Here is a 21115-nt window from a genome sequence, read left to right on the forward strand (position 1 = left end):
ACTTTCAAAAAGTACTGAATATTCTTTGAAAAAAACAAGATGTCCATGGACCACAGTGCTCACCTGAGTTACTTCGGCCATGCTGTTCTTCAACAGATTTTCACCCTTATAATACTTACAGTACTATGGCCCAACCCTACTGCTGAGGGTCATGATTTAAACAATTTAGAATCTACACTACACTAAGAAGATTCCACACAAGTTTAAACTTTTCTGGCACAGCGGTTCTTGAGAAGATTTTTAAACATTATACCAATATTTTTCTAAGTAAAACTTTGATTCCCTATTGTGACCCAACCTATATCTAAGGGCCATGATTTGAACAAATTAGAATCTACTCAACCCAAGGATGCTCTCATTTTATATTCAGCTTTTCTGGCCCAGTGGTTCTTGTAAAGAAGAGTTTGAAAGATTTTTCCTATACATTTCAATGTAGAACTTTGATTCCTTATTGTGGCCCCACACTACCCCCAGGGACCAATATTTGAATGATTTATAATCTACAATATCTATGGAAACTTACACAAAAGTTTCAGCTACTCTGGCCTAGTGGTTCTTGAGAAGAAGATTTCTTAAAGACCCTACCCTATTTTTGCCTTTTCTTGATTATCTCCCCTCGGAAAATGGCTTAGCTCTTCAAAAATTGGCTTAGTGGTTCTTGAGAAGTTCAAAATGTGAAAAGTTTACAGATGGAGGGACAGACAGATGGACAGACAGACAAAACAGGGCCGTCACTCCCCTCAAATTTGGACTGAATATCAGACACATTCCCAATGGCACAAAGTACTAGATTTTCCCAATTTCGCACGTAAAAATTTCCCAAACATGTGTTTTCTCGTATATGCGACCTAATATCCCACACATACATCCTTTATTTGATCCATTTAGCAGTAATGCATGCTTAATTTTAATATTCAACAACCCTGTCGTGATCGTTTATTACTAATTTGAATTTCCTCTGTCATGGAATAGCGATCTATAGATAGGTCATACGTAGATTGGGTGGGGGAACTTATTTTCATTATTAAACAAGGATAACCATTATGAGTTAGTTCATAAAATAAATATATATACTTTAAAGTGAATTATAAGTTAAAATAAAATCTTGGACACTATCTATTTCATTTGCATGAGTCAAATGACCAGAAAAAAAAGAAATAAATTTTAGGCAATTTTATGCTAACCTTTAAAAGGAAAATTTTAAATAGTAACTTGATCATTTCAATAAAATTTATTCTTTATACTCTAAATTTTTGATTTATTTAAGATGCAATTAAACAGTAAGAAATACCTCCCTCCCCACATTTTTTTCAGTCTCTGTATCATGAAAATAATAATAAAAAAAAAATCCCTGTCTAGTAAGTAAATAGTGATAAATGGCTTTCATGATAAAATACTTTGCTTGGGGGGGGGGGGGGTTAATACATGTAAGTATGTTCATAATTTTCCAATTTGACAAAAATGTCGAGGATTTTTCCCAATATAGAGGGACCCGGTCCCTGTACCAAAAGGTGCTGTGACAGCCCTGCAAAAGCCAGCAACCAGGTGATCAGAAAAGCTCACTTGAGCTTTCAGGTCAGGTGAGCTTATAACAAGAGCTCCACAGGTCACAAAACTCACCAGAGTAAATATGTTCCTGCTGATTTTCATCATCAAATTTTATTCCTATGCAAAAATTTGGTTCCCTGTAGTGCCCCCACATTACCCAAGGAAAATTAGACTAGAAATATGTCCATAGGACATGAATGCCCCGCCAAGGATATATTAGTAAAGCAACATGAAAATTCGTATGTGTATAAAATTTGATCAGTTTGGTTCAGGTAGGGGTTATAGTTACTTGGGAATAAAAATGTAGGTCAGATCCAGCATCCGAAGCAAGTCTGGTAGTGTCCATCCCTAGATGCATCATCCATGCAAGTTTGGTTCAGGTAGGACTTATAGTTACTTGGGAAGGAAAATGTAGGTCAGATCCAGCATCCGAAGCAAGTCTGGTAGTGTCCATCCCTAGATGCATCATCCATGCAATTTTGGTTCAGGTAGGACTTATAGTTACTTGGGAAGGAAAATGTAGGTCAGATCCAGCCTTCGAAGCAAGTCTGGTAGTGTCCATCCCTAGATGCATCATCCATGCAAGTTTGGTTCAGGCAGGGCTTATAGTTACTTGGGAATGAAAATATAGGTCAAATCCAGCATCCGAAGCAAGTCTGGTAGTGTCCATCCCTAGCTGCATCATCCATGCAAGTTTGGTTCAGGTAGGACTTATAGTTACTTGGGAAGGAAAATATAGGTCAGATCCAGCATCCGAAGCAAGTCTGGTAGTGTCCATCCCTAAATGCATCATCCATGCAAGTTTGGTTCAGGTAGGGCTTATAGTTACTTGGGAATGAAAATATAGGTCAGATCCAGCATCCGAAGCAAGTCTGGTAGTGTCCATCCCTAGATGCATCATCCATGCTAGTTTGGTTCAGGTAGGGCTTGTAGTTCCTTGGAAATGGACCTACTCCAAAAACTTCAACCTGGTCACTCATCTGGATAATGTAGGTCACATCCAGCATCCGAAGCAAGTCTGGTAGTGTTCATCCCTAGATGCATCATCCATGCAAGTTTGATTCAGGTAGGGCTTATAGTTACTTGGGAATGGACCTGCTCCAAAAACTTTAACCTGGTCACTCATCTGGAAAATGTAGGTCACATCCAGCATCCGAAGCAAGTCTGGTAGTGTTCATCCCTAGATGCACCATCCGTGCAAGTTTGTATCAACATGTGAAGTTTGATAACACCATCTTGAATGGTATGTTTAAAACTGAGCTAAACACTAATTTAAGAAAAGTGAAGTCAAGGTCAAAGGAAAGGTCAAGGTCAAAAAATGTTGATGCAGTTGCATAGCTCTCATCAATATCTATCAGCATATGAAGTTTGATGAAAATATCTTGCATAGTTTCTTTGAAACTTAGCTTTAAACAGAGCTAAATGCAAAGTGTGACGGAAGGACAGAAGGACGGAAGGACAGGAGACCGACATGACAAACACTATATGCCCCGGCCATATTCATGGCGGGGCATAAAAAGTAGAAACATGTCCATAGGACATCTGCCCAGAGTTCATTAGAACATGGACATTTGTATAGGTACATGTATATGATTTTAGTTTGATGAAAATACCTTGAATGGTTTCTTTAAAACTGAGTTTAATACAAATATATAATAATAATAAAGTCAAAGATCACTGAGAAGGTCAAGGGAAAACAAGAGATGTTTTTGAATCAATTGCCCCCCCCCCCCCTCCATAATTGAAATCAAATAATTGAAATTTTTCTAAGTTCAAGGGGCATAATTCTGTCAGAAATTGTTCAATCGTACCCAATACTTACTGGACCTCAAGATTTTTATGATAGATCTGTATATCAGGAAAATGAACGAAAACTAAAAATAAATTAATAATTGCTCAATCGTATCCAAAATAGAACTTGTCTGAGATATTCTTATGATTAAACTGTTTACCAATTGAAATTTCATTTCAGTATGTCCAACCTCTACAAAGACAATAAACGGAAATTGCAAATAATTGAAATCTTTCTAGGGAGCATTACTCTGTCAAAAATTGCTCGATTAGGCTATCTAAATTTAATTCTCTGGTTCTCAGGCCAATTTTCTCCAAAACAGATGCGGGAGGGAGGCATTTTATTTATATCATTTTATTGGTAATAAAGTAGATGAGGGAGGTATTTTTTTAATTTTAATTTTCGAATTTTCTTTAAAATAAAAATAATTTTTTTTTAATCACAGATATACTTTCCATGTCTGATCAAAAGGTTTGCATTATCCATCGCTTATCAGCGTGTGAACATTGTAGGCAATGTCTTCGAATGTATTTTCAAAGGATGTAGCCAAAATCTCTTTGAAAATGGCTACCGGAAGTGATATTTGAATACTAAACTACGAAAAAATAAACACACTAAGAACTTTTTTTTCCGGATTGGTCTCCGCAATACCAACTTTTTATTTTATTGAAAATACAATAAAATTGGCAATGCAGCTACCTCAAAACGGATGCACGCGGGCCTGAGAACCAGAATTTCAATTTTATGTAGCTTATACCCATTGACCTAGCTATTCTTACGATAAATCTGTATACCAAATTTCATTTCAGTATGTGCAACCTCTGCAAAGAAAATGAATGGAAACGGAAAATAATTGGAATTTTTCTAATTCACGGAAACTGAAAATAATTGGAATTTTTCTAATTCACGGAAACTGAAAATAATTGGAATTTTTCTAAGTCCAAGAGGCACAACTCCGTCAAAGATTGCATGATCGTATCAAAAACAGAATTTGACCTAGTTATTCTTATGATAAATCCGTAAATAAATTTCATATCAGTAGGTGAAAACTCTGTGAAGAAAATGAACAGAAACTGATGAACCAACAGACAGAAAGACAAACAGACAGATAGAAAGACAGACAGACAGACAGCAGCACAACAATATGCCCTCCCTTCTTTGAAAGAGGGTATAAAAATGCACACAATTATAGCAGGACATTTAATTGTTCTAAACCTCATATGTATAGACTATACATGAAAGTCCATGATAGGATACTGTTGCTCAAGTGTAATCTTAATACACCTCATACAGTAACATAACTTTTGTAAGATTCTACAAAAACCCAAACATTCATATATCAGTCAACATTTGTTATCTTTATGCCATAGTAAACCAGAACTCACCTGTTCAGCCATTTGTACGATGACTTCTTGAGTCCTGGCTTCAAATTCTGACTTTGTGTTGGGGTTCTGTTTTTTAATCGTAGTCACAATGTCTGTATGTGGCATTGGCTTCCACTGGTATAACCTGTCAATCTGTCAAAGCAACAATTGTGATTAAAATATCTAAAAGATCGTATTTATTTATTTTCTTCGATGAAATTAGTTCTATATATCATTCTTAGTTAATATGAATGAAAAGAAAAGTTTCTGTAGATGTATATTCTATAAATACATAATGGTTCATTTGTACAACATTTGTTCACTTACAAAACGGGACAGCTAAATTTATCTTTCATGAACATTGTGGTCAACATGTCTTCTAAATTCATCAACCAAAAGTGCTTTCAAATCTTTTTATACTTATAATAAACAAAAATGTACTAAAGCGGATGTTAATTATAATTTTAACAGCCATTAAAAATTAAAAGACATACAGATATGGAAGCACATGCCAGCATCCCTACCTTATTAAGAGCGATGATAAATGGGGTTTTCCGTTCCTTGAGAAGATTAATGGACTCAATGGTTTGTGGTTCCAAGCCATGCATGATGTCAACAACCAGTATAGCCAAATCACAGAGAGAAGATCCGCGAGATCGCAGATTACTGTCAAAAAGTAAGCACACTGATGTAGTAAATTATACAGTCATTACTCTAAAAGTATGGTATTTCAGCTGCTAGGAGGAATACTTTAAAAGAAATAAGCATAGCATTGCTACATTTCTTTACCTGTTAAATGGTCAACAGAATTTTGGAACTCTAATATTACATATAGAAAATAAAGAAATCTTTTTTAAATGACCCTCAACTTGGACACTTACAAATTTTTCCAAAAATAAGTAAATGTACACAAGTCCACGGCTCATTGGCCATAATGCTCACCTGAGACCTTGGTCCTGCTGTTCTTCAGAAAAAAGGGGGCCGTAGAAATTAATTTCTGAGCAGTTTTAGGTGACACAGTCATGTGAGGACTTTTGTCACAGAGTGGAAATTCATTTTTTTTTTTAATTGTGGGCCCCATGGGTTGGGCGGAGTCAATGAATATCCCATATTGTGGTTTCACTCAAACCCAGAGAGTCATAAATCTGCACTACCTGAGGATCTTTGCACATTAAAATCACTAAACATTTATGAGAAGATTCCTTCATTTCCTGAGTATTTTTGGGTAAAATTATATCATATTACTATAGTGCCATCATACTTGTGAAGGTCATAATGTGAAAAAACTTCAGTCTGCAGTACATGAGGATAAACAAACACAATATAACCAGACAATAGCCTTCTGTTGGGATTTTTGCTCTCTATACTATTAGTATCCACTTGTGCCCCGAGACCATGATTTGAGGAAACCTGAATCTGCACTATCCAATGATGCTCATATATTATGAATATATATGGCTAATAATTGTGTCCCTACTTTCTTGAGAAGAAGTTTCTCATATTATTTTCCTAAATAATTTTTCTCCAGAGTTATGTTCTCATACTGTGACTATACCCTACCCCCATTTGTTTTCATATTTGTCTTTTTAGTCAAGTGCTCTAAAGAAACCCATAATATATTGTCCATTTCTTAATTATCTCCCCCTTGAAAGAGGATGTGAATAATCATTTGAACCAACTTGACTTGCACTCACTCAACAAGTGACAAGTTAGGTTGAAACTGGTCCTGTGGGCCTAGCTTGAGAAAAATTTGAAAATGTAAAAAATATACATGACAGTTAACGGACAGTCAACGGAAAAGCTGAAGACACTTTGATCAGAAAAGCTCACTTGAGTCTTTGGTTTAGGTGAGCAAATAATAATGGAGAGAGAGAGAGAGAGAGAGAGAGAGAGAGAGAGCTAAAAAGTTATATTGTATGGTAACTTTATCCTGTAATTTGAAGATTGAGAATTTTCACACTATTCTGTTTGAGTTCCCTCCTCTTTATATCACTGTGGACTTACCTGAAAGACTCATGTCCAGGTGTGTCAATAATAAGAAGACCTGGTAACTTTAATTCCAACTTGGCAAACTGTGGACAAAAAATTACAAATTAAACATATGTATAACATTTATACTGGGTGACTTTAATAATACATGTATGACTTTTTTTCAATTGAAATGGTGGGTCGCTGCAGAAATGTAGTGTTATTGTTTTATATAGTAATTATTACAAATAAACCAGAGTGTTTTGAATTTTTTACCATCTGACATAAAATTCAAAACAGGAGAGTTTACTGGTCTGTAAAGCAACCAAATAGTGTTGGGAGGTGGATAAAATAAACTGTTTTTGTTAAACAATGTGTCTTGAATTAGGGAGTAAAAGATTGATTGACCAATGCTGGAAAGTGAAAAAAATTCTCCCAACAGGTTAAAATTGTGCACTATAAATTGTACATTACTTGCATTACAAGATCTGTAGCATTATGGTCAAGGATTTATATATAAAAGCATAATGCTGCAGTTCTGCAGCTAAATGGTGGACTGATCTATTTGAAAAACTTGCGTAGTGAATACAGAGCTAGATAATACCCTTTTTTCAAAAATGTAAATATAATATCACAATAGTTATCATAATGATTTACCCATTTCTTATGATTTTGTTGTCATTTAAATTTGGGAAACAACCCTTAATAGAAGTTTTGTTATTTAAATTTTGCATAAACACAGCATCCATAACATTGCTTCCATTGATGATGTAAGTGTACAGTAAGTAAAGTGTAAGTGCAAAGTAAGTAAGTGTTAACAAGCTATACATCTAGAAACTAATTAAGCTGTAGGACTTTTGTAGGAAGTTGTGGTATTCCTTTATGTAGATAGTGTCCTGCATGACATGCATCTGCCCTGCACTTTGAATAAAAATCATATCAATTTTTGAAAATTGATCAATTTCTCTTGTACTCTTTATCAGTACATTTTGCATATCATGCACCGGCCATGTTAAATTTGCATAAGCTAGTTGGGTTATTTTTTTTTTTTACAGACTGACACTGTAAGATGAAAAATAACCCAATGTTATGTCAATTAACTATCTCCTAAAATTAGTAGTTTACAAAACATTGAAAAATTAAAGAAATGACGATAAAATTTAAGCTATGAATAACAGTGGTGAATCTTTATGACAGGACCATCCTGTAATTTATCAAACACTGGGAAATGACTACATGACGCCTACAGTTTTTTCCCTGACTTGTTTATCTTTTATGCACCAAGAGCTGATAAAATTATCATGCAATTATAATTTTTAAGTTTTTAATTAAAGTATTTTGCAATTTAATACAGCCAAAAACTGTCATTCAAGTATAAGGTTATTCAATTTTTTATATACTTAAACGACAATCTTTAGATAAAAATTTAGTAAGGACATTTGACTATTCTCAAAAAACAGATTTTCTGAAAACTGACTAGCAAAATGTTGATTAAGAACACCTTTGTCCAAAAACAAGATGACAAATTGGATCTTGATCTGATCAATTTTAAAAGGTCTGACCAGAAATTAAGACTGCGCTTCATTATGACATATCTCTTCAATGATGCCAAGGAGTCAAATCATCACATCCCTACTATTTGTTGGGAACAAAGTGTAAATGTTTACAAATTTTTTCCTTACACATAACAAAATTAAGACTAAAGACTTCATATTTCATTATTAATTTGATCCTTAAAGAATGCTTCTGGGACAAGTTTAAAGCTGAGACCCATCAAATAACATAGAAAGCTGTAATTCCCATGATTACTATTGTCCATAATCTTTGCCAATGGAGAGTTTTGATGATATAGTCAGAAAATATATTTGGCAAAAAAAACCCACAAGATCCTTTTTAAATAAAAAACAGACTCTGTAGTCATAAGAATGTTATATCATACAAAGGACTTGATTTTATTCATCTCTTTTTCTCATTGAAAGATCTACTCTTCAGCAACATAAGGTATTAAATGCTTAATATATTTCTAATATGACACCGCTCTTCTGATAAATTATACAATCTATCCTAAGACCCAAGATGCATCAACTGACAAAGTTTGATGATTCTTAGCCAGTTAGGGCTGAATATATTTAAATGTAACTATCAAATACTATAAGTAGGTCATGGTGACCTACTTTTTGATTGAAATTTTCTGAGGACACAAGATGCATTATTTGACAAAGATTGATGATTCTAAGCCAATAAGTACTTGAGATATTCAAAAGTGGGTCACAGTGACCTACTTATTGGTCAACATTCTCCGAAAACCCAAGGTGCATAAACTGACAAAGTTTGACAATTCTAAGCCAATAAGTACTTAAATATAGCCATAAATGTCACAAGTAGGTCACCGTGACCTATATTTTGATCATCATTCTCCGAGAACCCAAGATGCATCAAATAACAAAGTTTGATGATTTTAAACCAATAAGTACCCGAAATACCTAAATATAGCCATAAAATGACAAAAGTAGGTCACTGTGAACCTACTTTTTGGTTAACATTCTCCGAAAACCCAAGATGCATCTACTGACAAAGTTTGATGATTCTAAGCCAATCAGTACCTGAGATATTCAAAAGTTGGTCACTGTGACCTACTTTTTGGTCAAAATGCTCCGAAAACCTAAGATGCATCAAATAAAAAAAATTGATGATTCTAAACCTATTAATACCTGAGAAACATAAAATTAGCCATAAAATGTCAAAAATAGGTCACTGTGACCTACTTTTTGGTCGACATGCTCCGAAAACCCAAGATGCATCGAATGACAAAGTTTGATGATTCTAAGCCAATAAGTATCTGAGATACTAAAATATAGCCATAAAATGTCAAAAGTAGGTCACCATGACCTACTCTTTGATCCGTAATCTTTGAAAACCCAAGCTGCATCAACAGACAAATTTTAATGATTCTAAGCCAATTAGTACCCGAGATACTTATATCTAGCCATAAAATGTCGAAAGTAGGTCACAGTGACCTAATTTTTGGTCTACATTTTCTGAAGACCAAAGATGCATCAACTGACAAAATTTGATGATCATAGTTCTAATAGTATTCAAAATATGCCTTTTAAACAATTTGAAAACAAATGCCTGCAAAGTTCAAAAAGTAGGTCACAGTGACCTACTTTTTCATAAATATGTTTTACGGCCTCTAGATAGGCCTTAAAGTGTCCAAAATATGCCTCCAAATCAATTTGAAAACAAAAGCCCATAAAATTTAAAAAGTAGGTCACCATGACCTACTTTTTGTATTAACATGATGTCAAGTCCTGAGATGCATCAACTTACAAGATTTGATGATTCTAGTCTGTATATTAAGCAAAATATCAACATTTTTAATAAGTGTAAATTCTGGTCAACTTTGAAGTGACCTTGAGACCACGCCCTTTGCCCCAGGGTCATGCCTTGAACAATTTTTAATCTTCAACATATCCGGACCCTTGTAGGTAAGTTTGGTGAAAATCTGCCTGGTGGTTCTGGAGAAGAAGATTTTTTAGCAACCAGTACTTTTGGTTTTATTTTTGTGATTATCTCCCCTTGTTTTAGGGTCCTACCCCTAATTTTAGTATAAATGGTAGCCCTTGGGCCAAGGATACTCTGTGACAAATTTGACAATAATTGGCCAAGGGGTTCTTGAGTTATGGCCCATATTCTAAAAAGTTAACGCACACCGCACGACGTACACCGCACAAATGGCCATAGCATTAGCTCTTTGAGCCTTTGGCTCAGAAGAGCTAACAAAACACCCATGCAAAAAGGTACATTACTTGTGGGCCAAGTTATACTGAAATCGGACCAAAACTGTAGAAGCAGTAGCATTTTAATGGTATTTCACAGAAATTTATACTTTTAGTAACCATGGCAACACTACTCATCAAAATCAACAACTAATGCACAAAATTATGTATCATACTGTAGCTAGTCTACTTGTGAGGCAAATTATATTGAAATCAGACTAAAAACTATAGGAGGAGTAGCATTTTGAAGGAATTTCAAAGAAATTTATATTTTTTAGCAATCATGGCAACAGAGCTCATTAAAATCAAAAAACTGATGCACCAAATTAAGTATCACACTGTAGTCTTTTTTATGTGTCCTAAATTATATTGAAATCAAACCAAAATTGTTGGAGGCGTACCATTTTAAAAGAATTTCACACAAGTTTCTATTCTTAGTAACCATGACAACTTTGTTCATCCAAATCAAAATCTTATGCAAATAATTATGTATCTTAGTGTTGTCTATTTGTTGTATATTGAAATTGGACCCAAAATATAGGAAAAGTAGTGTTTAAAAGAAATTTTACAAAAGTTTCTATTTTGAATAACCATGGCAACATTGTTCATCAAAATCAAAAACCGATGCTCTAAAGAACTACGAACGATAGTATTGTTCTCCCGCCTACCTCTAAGTCAATTCTCAAAAGTTAACATATTCGAAAGATTTTCAAAATTTTTATAGATATTTATATGAATTTTCATAAAACGTTACTTATTTAGGATACCAAAGAGAGATAACTCTATAATTTTGGTAAAACTTGTGTTTTTCACTATAGAAATCAACGGAAAACAGAAATTTTTTTTAAAACATCTTTCCCCCCCGTGAAACAAAAATTCCTTTTTACAGGTAATATGGACTGTCGTTTTACAAATTTATACCAAAGCTTTTTGTGTTTCATGGGGGGGAACATAAATTTATAGACAAACCAGAAGTCTCTGTCGAGACTGTAGCTCTACTGGTTTGTACTTAGCAAAAACCATTGCACTATTTTATGTATCTTTGTGTAGTCTACTTGTGTGCCAACTTATTTTGAAATCAAACTAAAACTGTAGAAGGAGTAGCGTTTTAAAGGAATTTCACAGAAAATTCTTTTTTTAGTAACCATGGTAACCGAAATCAAAACCGATGCACTATTCTATGTATCTTAGTGTAGTCTACTTGTGTGCCAACTTATTTTGAAATCAGACCAAAACTGTAGAAGGAGTAGCGATTTAAAGGAATTTCACAGAAAATTCTATTTTTAGTAATCATGGCAACATCGTTCATCGAAATCAAAAACCGATGCACTATTCTATGTATCTTAGTGTAGTCTACTTGTGTGCCAAGTTATATTGAAATCAGACCAAAACTGTAGAAGGAGTAGCGTTTTAAAGGAATTTCACAGAAAATTCTATTTTTAGTAACCATGGCAACACCGTTCATCAAAATTAAAAAACAATGCACTATTCTATATATCATAGTGTAGTCTACTTGTGTGCCAAGTTATATTGAAATCAGACCAAAACTGTAGAAGGAGTAGCGTTTTAAAGGAATTTCACAGAAAATTCTATTTTTAGTTACCATGGCAACACCATTCACCGAAATTAAAAACCGATGCACTATTCTATGTATCTTAGTGTAGTCTACTTGTGTGCCAAGTTATATTGAAATCAGACCAAAACTGTAGGAGGAGTAGCGTTTTAAAGGAATTTCATAGAAAATTCTATTTTTAGTAACCATGGCAACACCGTTCATCGAAATCAAAAACCGATGCACTATTCTATGTATCTTAGTGTAGTCTACTTGTGTGCCAAGTTATATTGAAATCAGACCAAAACTGTAGAAGGAGTAGCGTTTTTAAGGAATTTCACAGAAAATTCTATTTTTAGTAACCATGGCAACACCGTTCATAGAAATTAAAAACCGATGCACTATTCTATGTATCTAAGTGTAGTCTACTTCTGTCCCAAGTAAAATTGAAATCAGACTAAAATTGTAGGAGGAGTAGCGTTTTGAAAAATTGTTTACAGACAGACGGACAGACAGACAGACAGACAGACAGACAGACGGACGGACGCCGGACGCATTACTATTGCATAAGCTCTTCTGGTCTCTGACCAGTAGAGCTAAAAACGAAAAAAATGCTGATTTTTCACAAATTTTAAAGCTATTTATAACTAAATAATTGTATTTTATTAAATTATATATGTTTTGTTTATTTGCATAAAACATAAGAAAAGATATGAGATACATTTTATCATATTTAAGACTATTTCAAAATATGGTGATTCTTGAAAGTTCGATTTCACTAGAAAATATCGTCTACCCCCCTTTTTTCAAGAGCTGGAATTAATGATAATTTACTATCTAGCGCTGGAATTAAAATGATTAATCAATTACCATAGAACTGTTCTTTGTATTGAATTTAATGGGTGCAAAATGTAGGCGGTAATCAAGAGTTAGAGTGCGTAGTTCTTATGTATCTTAGTGCACACAGGCACTTGAAATATGGACACCCCCCCCCTTCGCCTTTTTCAAAAAGATTTTTTCACTGCATAGTTCAATGTAAAACATTATTGCCCATTGTTATGATTGTGGCCCAACACTATTCCTAAGGACTGTGTGTTGTATTATTTAGAATTTTAGGATGCTTTATGTAAAATAAATTTATTTTGGTCCAGTGGTTGTTGAGATTGAAACAATTTTAATGACCCACTGTTTTTGCATTTTCTCCATGATCCCTATTTGGGAGATAGCTTGGCCCTTTATTTCAACTTATTTCAACTTTTAGAATCACCTTTACTCAAGGATAATCAAATCTGGTTACAATTGACAATTGGTTCTTAAGATGAAATCAAAATAAATGTTTACAGATGGATGGACAGACAGATGGACATGGGACAATGGGTGTTCAGAAAAACTCAAGCTTTCAGCTCAGGTGAGCTAACTAAGAGGAAAACTTCCATATCTCCATTGATTGCTATCAAACCTCTATTAATTTCTCGACTATTTTTCAGACAGCTTTTTCTTGGTACCCACCTCCTTGCACATCTTTGTCTGTTCCTGGATAGCACTTTGTGGGACATTAGTAGCACCAATCTGTTGAGTGATTCCCCCTGCCTCTCCATCTTGTACATGTGTTCGACGCAACTAAAACACAAAATCGTTTTAAAAATTTAATTAAAGTAAACATATCTTAAAGAAGTCATTGACATTAATAAATATTTTTTCAATCTTTTACAAATATATATCAATCATTTCTTGATTAGAAATATAGTGTAGACTGGGAAAATTTAACCTGTGTTTTATTTTTGCCCTTTCGCCTTCAAGCAAGTGGGCAAAATTCAAAGGGGAGAAATTCAAAGAACTATCTCTTCAATAGCACAACTGTATCTGGGCAAATTTTAGAGGGGCAAAATTGTTTACAAAAGTTAAAAGACACTTGTAACACAGGCTGAAAACACCCCTGTATTCAGTAAATAGTTATGTATTTGTGTGGTACCTTGTCCAGGATCTTTGTCTTCCCTGTATCTACGTGACCCAGCACACAGATAACAGCCGCTCTCAGGTTGTCGGGATTCCTCTTCTTCTCTGCTTCCTCCTTCCTTTTCTGTAATCAAAATCAGAGTAAATCAGAGTGGATTATTTCTGTAACATTTCAAACTTACTGGCACAAATCAATAGTCCAAATAATTTATTTTACACTGAAATTTTGAAACTGAATGATGTCAGTACTCTTTACCCAGATTCTTGCCCTGGCTCTCTCTATTGGTGTCAGATCTTCATCTTCACTCTCTGACTCCTCCTCCTCACTCTCTGTCTCCTCTTCTTCCTCCTCACTCTCCTCGTCCTCCTCATCCTCTTCATCTTCCTCATCTTCTTCATCTTCCTCATCCTCCTCTTCTTTTTGACCTTTCTTTGTGTCTGTCACTTTTATTTCTACTTTCTTTGGTTCCACTGTAGTACAAAGATTTCTCTCATTATTTGAAAAATACATATGCAATCTTTAATGTAACATCTGACATGCTTCTCAAGTTAATGGGTTCAAAAGTGTGTATGTGTGAGAGTCGGTCAATATATCTAGTCTCAAAAGCTCAGTGGTTAAAACACTGGCACAGCATGCCAGAGGCCCTGAGTTCGAATCCCAGTTGAAACAAGTAACAAGAGGCCCATGGGCCACATTGCTCACCTGAGAAGCTTTGAACATTCCGTTCTTTACCAGATTTCCCCCTTGTTATACATGTTGTGACCCCATCCTACCCAACTGATGATAATTTAAACAATTTGAAATCTACACTACCATAGGATGCTTTGATTCAACATAGTAAAACTCTGATTCCCCATTGTGGCCCCACCCTACCCCCGGGGGTGACATGATTAGAACAATTTAGAATCTACACTATCCCAGGATTCTTCCAAATAAGTTTCTGCTTTTCTGGCCCAGTGGTTCATGCAAAGAAGATTTTTCCTATATATATCTATGTAAAACTTTTATTCCCCATTGTGGCCCCGCCCAACCCCCTGGGATCATGATTTTTACAAATTAGAATCTACACTACTCCAGGATGCTTCCACATAAGTTTCAGCTTTTCTGGCTCAGTGGTTCTTGAGAAAAAGATTTTCAAAGATTTTTCCTATATATTGCTATGTAAAACTTTGATCCCCCATTATGGCCCTGCCCAACCCCCGGGGGTCATGACTTTAACAATTTGGAATCTACACTACCCTGGGATGCTTCCACATAAGTTTCTGCTTTTCTGGCCCAGTGGTTCTTGAGAAGAAGATTTTTAAAGATTTTTCCTATATATTTCTATGTAAAACTTTGATTCCCCAATGTGGCCCTGCCCAACCCCTGGGGGTCATGACTTTAACAATTTAGAATCTAAGCTATCCCAGGATGCTTCCACATAAGTTTCAGCTTTTCTGGCCCAGTGGTTCTTGACAAGAAGATTTTTCCTATATATTTCTATGTAAAAGTTTGATTCCCCATTGTGGCCCCGCCCTATCCCCGGGGGTCATGATTTTAACAATTTAGAATCTACACTTCCCTAGGATGCTTTCACATAAGTTTCAGCTTTTCTGGCCCAATGGTTCTTGAGAAGAAGATTTTTAAAGATTTTTCCTATATATTTCTTTGTAAAAGTTTGATTCCCCATTGTGGCCCCGCCCTATCCCCGGGGGTCATGATTTTTACAATTTAGAATCTGCATTACCTAAGAATGCTTTCACTTAAGTTTCAGCTTTTCTGGCCCAGTGGTTCTTGACAAGAAGATTTTTAAAGATTTTTCCTATATATTTCTATGTAAAAGTTTGATTCCCCATTGTGGCCCTGCCCTATCCCCGGGGGTCATGATTTTAACAATTTAGAATCTGCACTACCTAAGGATGCTTTCACATAAGTTTCAGCTTTTCTGGCCCAGTCATTCTTGAGAAGAAGATTTTTAAAGATTTTTCCTATATATTTCTATGTAAAAGTTTGATTCCCCATTGTGGCCCTGCCCTAACCCTGGGGGTCATGATTTTTATAATTTAGAATCTACACTACCCCAGGATGCTTCCACATAAGTTTCAGCTTTTATGGCCCAGTGGTTCTTAAGAAGAAAATTTTTTAATGACCCCACCCTATTTTTGTCTTTTCTTGATTATCTCCCCTTGTGAGGGGACTTGGCCCTTCATTTTCACAATTTAAATTCCCCTTCATATAAGGATGCTTTGTACCAAGTTTGGTCAAAATTGGCCCAGGAGTTCTTGAGAAGAAGTCAAAAATGTGAAAAGTTTACAGACGGACAGACAGACGGACAGCTAGACGGACGACGGACAAAATATGATCAGAAAAGCTCACTTGAGCCTTCGGCTCAGGTGAGCTAAAAATGATACCGTATTTCCTAAGCTTAAAAATATTACTCATAAATAAACACCATTTTTATTTTTTTCTTCTTCCTTTTCCTCCTCCTCCTCTTCTTCTTCACTGCTGGCAGCCCAGTCATCTTTAATATCATCTTCCTCTTCATCTTTAGCAGGCTTGGCTTTTTTCTCTTCTTCAACCTCTTTGACCTCTGGTTCAGGGGTCATCTCTTCAGGGCTTTCAGATTTTTTATCGGAAGTTTCTTCATCTTCTGAAAAATTCAACAAAATGTGTTTATGAAAGATGTCACCATATGGCACCTCATTGCCAAAGTCAGAGTTTTTCAAAAGTAGGTCAATCTACAAAGTCAACAACATGCCATGAGAAATACACATGAAATGTGAAAGCCTACTAAAAAGTAGGTCAAACTCCAATGTAAAGGTCATGAATGATGTTGCTAAAAGAAGGTCGTCACAAGGATACACATGTCAAATATGAAAGCCCTAGCGCCAACCGTTCAAAAGCTATGGTCAAGGTTAACAGATTTATTGATGGGCTCCTGAATCTCTGATAAGGCCATATAAAATTAATCTTTAGATTCTCATCCCCGCCCGCCCCTCTCAAAGTGTCCTGCCCCGGTGTTTTTTATTTTAATTTTTTGGTGTTAAAGGTTTTTTCATGTATTTTTATTCAGCTAGAATTTGGATCAAAGTTTTAAGAGTTATCTCCCGTCTGTATTAAAAGTCGAGTGCCGCTATTTATAGCAAAAGAGCCATGTGAAGAATGGAGGAAAATCGGCAATAAAAGCAATTTAAATATGTAAGGATAATTTGTCAGTATAGAGAAGGCAGGGAAGAAAAATAGCATAAACACAATGAGATAACATCACTGGCAGGAGCAAGTTTTAGAGAAATTGTGACAAAGTAAAAATATAGACGAGGAAAATGACACCTGGTCAAGTTATTTAAGAAATAAGGTATCATTTTTAAACATCTATCGGGATATAAATACGGGATTCACGCTTCGTCTTAAATTCCATAAAGCCCGAAGGGCTTTATGATGAATTTAATCTCGTACCGACCCGTATTTATAGCCCGATAGATGTTTTAAAATGATACCTTATTACTTATATTTACATTTGTGACTAATTCATACTTTATATTTGCATAATTGTGACTTTTAACGTGTGAAATTCATTATTTTCAAACCCAACGGCATGTATGTAATTCACTGAACGCGCGTCGACCCTTTGTGACGTCACTGAGAAATTACGTCAAACGATTATCCAAACGCACATATATGACCTCTTGACCCCATACCTGTATTTATACAGTTATAGATAAGCATTCCTTTCAGTAGTGTTATATAAAGGAAAACATTTGCAAATGTAAATATATATATATAACGATCTCCAGCTGTGTGTGATTTTGCATAAAAAAACAACATCTTAGACAGACTTTAGAGAATGTCAAGTGCTAAGGAAATGGTCAATCTTAAAACTGTCCAGGCCTAGATTTTTCAGTAGAATATTAATTAGAACATTTTATAGATTTTGCAAATATGACCTATTTTAATGTCGAAAACATGTCAAGTCTCAAGAACGATAAGTTTTTTGAGGAAGATGGAAATCTTTGATATTTTACAGAAAAGAAAGGGATTTGTTGGTAAAACTAAGAGGAACATATAATTGGGAAAAGGCCGATGAGAAGTCACGCAAACACAATTTATTGGTATCCTCACTTCATTTTGTTAAGGGTGTGCCGTATAATGTGTACTTGATAATTTGTTAATTAACAATAAATATTTAATTTTTTAAAGCAAGAATCTTCTTTAAATATTTAAAAGAATATAAAAAGAATAAAATCTATTCATATTTGCATCAACATAATGAAAAAAAAACTGTGTACGAAGAGTCCATGTTTTGTTGATACTTACAATTTTTAACAATTATAAATAATAAAAAATAAAATCCGCCCACCCGCCCCAATTTTTTAGCAAATTAGGATGAGAATCTAAAGATTAATTTTACATGGCCTAACGCAGGCATAAACAGAAAATCCTGGTTTACGCATTTTATGAATTGATTTATCATACATAGCATACAACAATACTAATTTAAGACATAAATCAATTCCCACATTCTCAGAAAACTCACAATGTTTATCACGTGCAATCATTTTGATCAATTTTTACACTAATCTGTAATTTTCTGATGTACCTGTTTTCTGCTGAGGTTTCTTTTTCTTTTTTGTGTCATAGACGGGTCTCTTCCTTGGAGCATCCTCCTTGCTGGGCACTTCAATTCCTAGAATTTAGAAATAGATCATTTCTCAAACAACATTACTATAGCAATACTGGCATGAATAAGAGAATTGTTAATCCAATTGTTATACAGTAAAACTCGTTTAGTACAAACACGGATATTGCATTAAAACTTCACCAGTAAAAAATTTTAAACCAGAAGTCTCTGTCGAGACTGAAGCTCTACTGGTTCTTCCTTATAGCAAAGGAAGAGAAAAGTAGCAGTAAATTGGGACTTGGAACCTTGAAAGTCTTTATGTTCTTAGTGTAGTCCACTTGCATGCCACAATGTATTATAATCAGACTAAAACTGTATTTGGTCTAGCATTTTGATAGCATTGTAAAGAAATTTCTATCTTTAGTAACCAAGGCAATAATGTTCATCGAAATCAAAAAATGATAAATAGAATTGTGCATCTTAGTGTAGTCTACTTCCGTGCAAAAAAATTATTGAAATCAGAACAAAACTGTAGGAGGAGTAGCATTTTGAAAAGATTTCACAGAAATTCTATTTTTAGTGAACATGGCAACACCGTTCATCTAAATCAAAAACTGATACACAGAATTATGTATCTTAGTGTAGTCTACTTGTGTGCCAAGTTATAGTGAAATCAGACCAAAACTGTAGGAGGAGTAGCATTTTGAAATAATTTGACAGAAATTTCTATTTTTAGTAACCATGGCATCACTGTTCATCGAAATCAAAAACCAATACACAGAATTATGTATCTTAGTGTAGTCTATATGTGTGCAAAGTTATATTGAAATCAGACCAAAACTGTAGGAGGAGTAGCATTTTGAAACAATTTGACAGAAATTTCTATTTTTAGTAACCACGGCAACACCGTTCATCGAAATCAAAAACCGATAAACAGAATTATGTATCTTAGTGTAGTCTACTTGTGTGCCAAGTTATATTGAAATCAGACTAAAACTGTAGGAGGAGTAGCATTTTGAAAAATTGTTTACAGACAGACAGACAAACAGACGGACGAATGCCGGACGCATTACTATCGCATAAGCTCTGACCAGCAGAGCTAAAAATAAAGGATTTTTTTTTCTATCAAAGAATAAACACAAAGTTCATCAAAATATTCAAATGAATTAAAACTTAAATTATAATTATACTATAACTGTTTTATCATTCCACATGTTAAGTAGAAGCATTTTAAGAGAGTCACCCACAGTATCATCTATCTGTTGCTATATTTCTTTACCTGCTGCTTTCATCTGCTCCAACATCTGCAGCGCCCTGGCTTTGTCTTGTTTCTCCTTCTTTGTAAGGTACGTTCCTTCCTTTTTCATCTTCTCTATTCTGTCTTTCTCTTTTTGCTTTTTCCTCTGTTTTCTTTCCTCTTCTAATCTTTTCTACGAACACCAGAAAAAAAGGAATACTTAAATTCTTGATTAAAATAGAGTTAAAGGAAAATGGATTGAGGCTTTTTGTTGGAAAATACTTTTCAAGTGAGTAATGACAGATAATTTTGGCAAAATTACCAGTCACAGATCTGTTCAGAAATTTTTACTGTGTTTTTTAAGTTTGCCCTGTTCTAATATTCCATACAAATGGGACAAAAACAAAAGGGGCAAATTTTTCCTGTATATAGAAGCAAAATCTGATTATACACAGTACCTTTTCCTCAGCCAGTCTTATGGCCTCCTCTTCTTTTCTGATTCTCTCCTCTTCTTCTTGTTTTAATCTCTCCTCTTCTTCCTTTAACTTCTGTTGCATCAACTTAATGGCAGCCACCTAAAGATTTTACAATGCAATATTTCAATAATTATCCAAATTCCTTGTTAAGATCAATAATGTTTCTAACATATAACAATTGAATTCTAGATTGTTAAATATTTTTTAAAAATCTCTTTTCAAGCTAAAAATTACAGGAGCTTTTTTCTTCTTTGTTTTGTCCTCTTTCTCTCCTTTCTTTTTCTTCTTCTTTTCATCCTTTTCTCCTTCTTTCTCTCCCTCTCCTCCATCTGGGGCAGGTTCCCCTTCCCCTAAAATTATAGTAAGATCATCAATTAAATTTCAATTTGAAATAGATGAGCTGATAACCTGATAAATTTCAATGAATCTAAATGAAATATTTTGCCTTGACAATTCATACAAAAGGCCCAAGGGCCAAAATGCTTACATGAGTGGGGGGGGGGGGGGGGGGGGGGGTCATGACTTGAACATATTTAAATTTTTATTACCCCTTTAGGAATGCTTCTACAATACTGCAATATGATTCATCATGACTTAACTCTCACAAGAAAAGATTTTTCCTATGTATTCATAGTGACATATAAAATTTTGCCAACCCCCCCACCTTCACTGCAGCCCTACTGGCCAAGCCTACCTCTGGAAGTCATAAAAAAGGATAAAATCCACACTATGTCAAATTTCATCATTTCTGGCTAAGTTGGTCTTGAGAAGATTTTTTAAAGAGACCAATTCATTTATTTTTTATTATCTCTCCTTTAAAAAAATGGTCCTTTATTTTCATAAAT

General features: G+C 34.7%; 1 protein-coding gene across 1 annotated transcript in view; it reads right to left on the reverse strand.

Moving 5' to 3' along the window:
- The window catches only part of LOC134251890 (eukaryotic translation initiation factor 5B-like), a 66656-nt gene that overhangs the window by 38740 nt on the left and 6801 nt on the right, over positions 1–21115 (reverse strand). Inside the window, exons 7-17 of the mRNA XM_062734312.1 lie at positions 20505–20620; positions 20253–20369; positions 19837–19987; positions 18537–18623; positions 16392–16589; positions 14216–14430; positions 13976–14083; positions 13513–13623; positions 6709–6776; positions 5229–5370; positions 4726–4857 (exon numbers count right to left, since the gene is read on the reverse strand). Of these exons, the coding sequence (XP_062590296.1) occupies positions 4726–4857; positions 5229–5370; positions 6709–6776; positions 13513–13623; positions 13976–14083; positions 14216–14430; positions 16392–16589; positions 18537–18623; positions 19837–19987; positions 20253–20369; positions 20505–20620 (1445 nt within the window). The remainder of the gene's footprint in view (positions 1–4725; positions 4858–5228; positions 5371–6708; positions 6777–13512; positions 13624–13975; positions 14084–14215; positions 14431–16391; positions 16590–18536; positions 18624–19836; positions 19988–20252; positions 20370–20504; positions 20621–21115) is intronic.

Source organism: Saccostrea cucullata, unplaced genomic scaffold (genome assembly GCF_032062105.1).
Source record: "Saccostrea cucullata isolate Sc308-1 unplaced genomic scaffold, CSIRO_AGI_Scuc_v1 ctg599, whole genome shotgun sequence".
Classification (NCBI taxonomy): Eukaryota; Metazoa; Mollusca; class Bivalvia; order Ostreida; family Ostreidae; genus Saccostrea; species Saccostrea cuccullata.